Genomic DNA, 5,402 nt, shown 5'->3' with positions numbered 1-5,402 from the left:
TGAATGGACCTGGGGGTGGAGGGGAGGGCAGAGAGAAAAAGGGAGAGAGGAACGGGTGTGAAAAAAAATTAGTCATCAAAAAGTTTTCATGGTGTTTGGTAACTGTGTATCAGCTTCCTGAGGGAGTAAAGAGCATGGTCTGAAATGAATAATCTTTTCACCTACTCTGTTTTCCTCCAGAAACTTTATTACATCATATATCATATATATGTTGGTGTGTGATTCACTTGGTAGTTGATTCTCTAATCATATACTGCATTTGAACAGAGAGTCACACCTTGTGTTGTAGAACAGAACAGCTGGGGCAGAAGGCTGCACTGCTGCAGGTATTATTGCAGTCATAGTAACTGGGTTGAATCAAAGAGCTCACAATATTTTGGTTCTTACCAGAAGATAACTCTCATATCCCTCCTGGCCAACCTTTCCTTTATCCATAAAACCAACATGGTGTGTGGGCTGTTGCTGAATGCATATTCGCTGCCAAATTTACAAATATGGTACGACCAGGACATAATGCATTGCAAATAGGTTGGGGATGGATACCTTTGGACATGAGGAATCCTAGTTGAAAAGTAAATTTTGCTGTTCTCTATGAAAACAGAATTTCAAGCTGCAGTGATTCCTTTATCCAACTTTATTTTAGGGGTTAAAGATCTTGTCCTGAGAGTAAGTAAAGGGTGTGCATACTCCTGCACAATGGATGTACTTGTATCTGTTTCACTATTTCTATAGGGAAAATGCTCTTGACAGCAACTCTTGAGTCTGAATGCCACAGATTACAGGCACCTACTGACGTATGTTTTAGGAGCTCCGCACCACGTGGCAGTCTGAAAACTTACTAAATACATATTAAATCTGAAAACAAAACAATCTATCTAGTCATAAGTTTCCTAATTTTAGTTATTTTACCAAACTAGTCATGTGAATATGGCTTATATTAGAACCACTCTCCCTCAAACCATAACTTTGAACACTTCCTTGTAAAATTAGAACTGATTATTTTTAATTTTCCTTTACTGATCAATAAAAAAAAAAATCATAGTCAAGTTGTCAACAGTGATAATGATAGAGAAATACAATTAGTTCAGGGCAAAAATATCTGAATGATGGAGATATTCTTATAGCCAGTGAGTGGCTGGGATGAGTAAGGACTGTGCCCTTTGTCATAAACTACATCACAAAAAAAGCCAGCACAAATTGTACAATAGGAGAAAGATTTGGTCCCACTTTTGACCTCGCCTATGTTCTACTTTTGTGCTATTCCACAGACCTCACTGGAGTTCCTTCTGATCTTCAGCAATGTAAGGGAGATAAAAAGCCCATCCATTCCCCACCCCCCCAGCAAGTGCTAAATTCAGCATTACTTACAAGACAAACAGTAGGTGGTATTATTTATACAATAACTTTTAGATGTGTTAATCGTTTTAAAAATATGTGATAAGATCTACACATGAAGAAACACGAATCAAACAAGAGTGACATGATTAACATAATCCAAATTTTTTAAACATTAAAAGTACCCCTAAATTAACAGGAAAGCAAAACTAACCTGGTAAAGAAGCATCTACACTGCAAAATGACCATGAATTAAGTTAGTTTTCCTGACTTTCCTTAAATCCAAAATGTGCAACCAGAATTTCAATTATTTTAACTATAAAGCAAAATGAAATAAGTCACTGAGTAGTAATTAAATGTCTGACCAATATAGTGTTTCAACTAATACAATCTTACCAATGTGCCTAACCAATATAAAAAATTGAAATTTGTCTCCTTGACTCATCATGCTTGCTGTAGTTTTAAAGCTGTAGTCTTTATATGGCAAGAAGGATCCAATTTTTTTTACAATATTTGTGTCATACTACACAATTAGGAGTTTCCATCTGATAATTACCAGAAGTATGTCTCATACAGGAAAAAAGTCAACTGATGATGTAACAAGATTAACCAATGAAACACTGTGCTTCAACCCACTTACTTTGCACTGACACAGTACACACAAGAAGTACAGTATAAAGCTCCACATAAATACCAATGAGGAACTTGAGCAGTTCTTAATGCACAATACAGCAGTCTCTAACACAGTGAGGACTAGAGAGGTAAAAAAAATTAATCTGATTTTTTTTTCCTTTTTAAATTAAAACTTCTATCTCATTTGCATGTTATCGTATGTTGTCATAGACATAGGTAATGAATGTATGCATAGAAATGTATAGCATATTTAATTTTATATCTGGGTTCTAATTTATTTTATAGTTATCAGATTCATCTGGAGTTTAAAACTTAAACAAAGAGGACGCTAGCCGTGTTAGTCTGAAGTTAGGCAGGAGATAGAGCAGGGTGTCACCTTAGAGACTAACTGGATCGACCTTAAACATATAGGTGTCCACAATACAGTTTCTTTGTCAATATGTGCAACCAATCTAAATGTTTAATTAAAAACTTTGTTAATGGAGAGTTCTGTTCTAGCTTGAAATCCAAAAACACCAATATGTGTAATATGGGTGTGCACGCATTTATGTATGTGTGTACACACATACATTACATTTATATACAATGTGCATAGCTAGGTATCTAACACTCTCAGAAGATAAGAACTGAAATATATATTCCTATAGCTGCATACTAATATACACCTACATTGTACTTTATGATGAATACTATTTTGAGAGAAGCTACATAAAATCCGTAGATAGATAAATGTCATCTGTTTATATATCTATTTTACCTGTAAACATCTGCAACCCTAAACACGGGTTTTCATTTTAGACAATCTGATCAGTGTTTTAAACCTGTAGCTCTGTTTCAGACTCACTTAAAGACACTGCAATTTCAAAACTATAGACTAGTCATGAGCTCCAAGATTTTTAGATGTATGATGGCCAGGTTTGTGTTTCAAAGTTATGTTTATAAGAATAGCTGTAGGGTTTATAACAGAAACGGTGACAGCCTGGTAAGTGTGACAGCATATGACAGGATACTTACTAAAGTCAGGAAAGCACAGATGAGGGAATATTGTAGATCCTTTAAAATAAGGAAAGACTTACAAAACGGCCTCTGGTAGGGGGACGTGGTGAGGGGTGGGGGAGAAAGGAAGCCTTGCTGTGTATAGCATTTGTAAAACTTCACTTGTTTGATCAAGTATTTCTATAGTTTTCATTTACTTTAACGTCCATTCTTTGCCCCTCCTCCCAGATCTTGTGCCTGTAGTTCTTAGGAAAATTAGAGACCTCACAATGTTTATATTTACAAGTTATTTCTTCCACTGAAATGTGTTTGCCGGTAGTATGTTGAATTGTACTTGTCAAATAGAAGGTAAACATACCTGAAGAGCCTGTGGATATATGAACAGGGCAGAAAGAAAGTAAAAAAAAGAAAGAGCAAGAGTATTCCTAAAAACATTTATAAACTTTGAAACCCAGTAGGAAGAATCTCAAAAGTCTGAGGCCAGAAATCTACTGTTTTCTAACTTTTCTTTTATAAAGTTTAAAGATGAGGAAGTTTTCTAACTTTACTTCAGCTAGTTAAGAAGTGGCATTGAACAAAGTAGAAAATGCTGAAGTATGTGAAATGATGTAAACAAAAAGGATAATGATTTTTAAACCTGGAGCCACATCCTCAGCTGGTGTCACCTGGCATGTATCTGTTCACACTAGCTGAAGGGCCAGCTCATAATTATGAGGTGACTGTGATCACCTCTTATGACATTACGATTTGTGTTACCTGGTTTGAATGAATGAAGCACACGTACAAAAAAGTGCCTTCTAAGACCGATTGGTCAAATGTAGAAGACCTTTCTCAGCCAGAATCCTCATTGGCATCAATGAGGGATCTGCTTGAGTTAGGACTGACTAAAAATTGAATTGTAACCGTAGTATATCCAGCACTTTTCATCTTCAAAGCATTTTTCAGACATTGCTGGATTTAACCCCAACCCGAAATATATCTGTGATCTTACGGGAAAACGGTAGTAGGGATGTTTTTTGATGTGAGGGCAGTATTTTAACATTATACACATATATACACAGCCCTGTCTGTTCCATGGGATTTTCAATTCCTTGTTGCACTGTGCAGCTGTAAAATGTGTAATGTATTACAGAGCCCCCCCAAACAAAAGTTTTCTTTTGCTCCCTTCAGATCTCTTGCCAGTGTTGATAACCTTGAGCTCTTAAAGGTGCATGGAAAAGTGGCATCTTTTCTCTTTCATTCAAAGCAGAACGATGTTCAGCTCCAAACATTAAAATTCCCTGCCTTCATCTCCCTCTCATTCACACACCATTCAACATCTCTTGCTATCCTTCTAATAGTGGACAGGGCTGAGAGCAAGGTATTTATTAAAAAGTTTAACTCTTCTCTCTCATTCATGCTGGCTCGGTTCAATTAAACTCGGGATGCTGTTGAAGAAATGAAAGAAAAGAGGAGGAATTATAGCAAAGGGGATTCGGGGGGGGGGAAGAGAATTAATAAAATTAAAAGTGGGAGAGATTTAAAAAAAGGGGGGGAGGGCAGAAAACATGAGTAGTGATATTTGAAGAGAGGTGTGTGTTAGGGGAGCAATGAGCATAAGGAAGGCAGCTTGGCTGTTCCTCCCCCTTCCTAATCATAGCCTTTACTCACAGGCAAAACTCCCTCCCTCTCTCATTCACTCACTCACTTTAGGCCAATCCGTCCTCTCTCTCTCTCTCTGTCTCTCTCCTACTCTGAGACAGAGTCAGAACTCTTCTCCCTGACAGCCACAAACATCTACAGCACTTATTGCATTCAGAGAGGGAACCTGCATACAGAACTTCACAGAAAACTTTTTGTTCTTGTTCCAGAGAATCTGCTAAAGAGAAGGGGGAAGAAAAAAGAAAAAGAAAAAAAAAAACCTGTGCGTTTAGGGGGAGGAAAAGCAGGGCCTTTTTAAAAGGGAATCACAACAACTTTTGCTGCCAGGATGCCTTTGCTTTTGAAGAGAGGATTTTTCTTGGTGCTTTGCTGGATTATAGTGAGGAGTTCCCCAACCCCGGGATCCGAGGGACACAGTTCAGTCACCAGTTGCCCATCATGTGCCCTTGCCACGCTCTCAAAGGATGTGCCCAACTCACAACCTGAGATGGTGGAAGCAGTAAAGAGGCACATACTGAACATGTTGCACTTGAGGGACAGACCTAACATCACCCAGCCAGTGCCCAAGGCAGCACTTTTAAATGCCATCAAGAAACTCCACGTGGGGAAGGTGGGAGAGGATGGCTTTGTGGAAATAGAGGATGAGCTGAAGAAGATGCCAAGGGACTGTGAGTGCCTGGGTGGAAAATGAAGTTTTCCACAGTGAGAAAGAAACAGGGAAGAAAGGAAAGCTTGGGAGAGAAGATTAATAGCTCTGTAATGAGCATTTTGATCTTAAATTGCTCAGTTGGACTAAA

At 38.0% G+C, this 5,402-nt stretch overlaps 1 protein-coding gene across 1 annotated transcript in view; it reads left to right on the top strand.

The window, feature by feature from the left end:
* Positions 1–4,609: 4,609 nt before the first annotated feature.
* The window catches only part of INHBA (inhibin beta A subunit), a 23,853-nt gene continuing 23,060 nt past the window's right edge, over positions 4,610–5,402 (top strand). Inside the window, exon 1 of the mRNA XM_019509084.1 lies at positions 4,610–5,239. Within this exon, the coding sequence (XP_019364629.1) occupies positions 4,934–5,239 (306 nt within the window). The 5' untranslated portion in view covers positions 4,610–4,933. The remainder of the gene's footprint in view (positions 5,240–5,402) is intronic.

This window comes from Gavialis gangeticus, unplaced genomic scaffold (genome assembly GCF_001723915.1).
Source record: "Gavialis gangeticus isolate Ggan-Ray unplaced genomic scaffold, GavGan_comp1, whole genome shotgun sequence".
Taxonomy (NCBI): domain Eukaryota; kingdom Metazoa; phylum Chordata; order Crocodylia; family Gavialidae; genus Gavialis; species Gavialis gangeticus.
The sequence above is the reverse complement of the archived record's forward strand: the minus strand, read 5'-3'. Positions and strand labels throughout refer to the sequence as shown.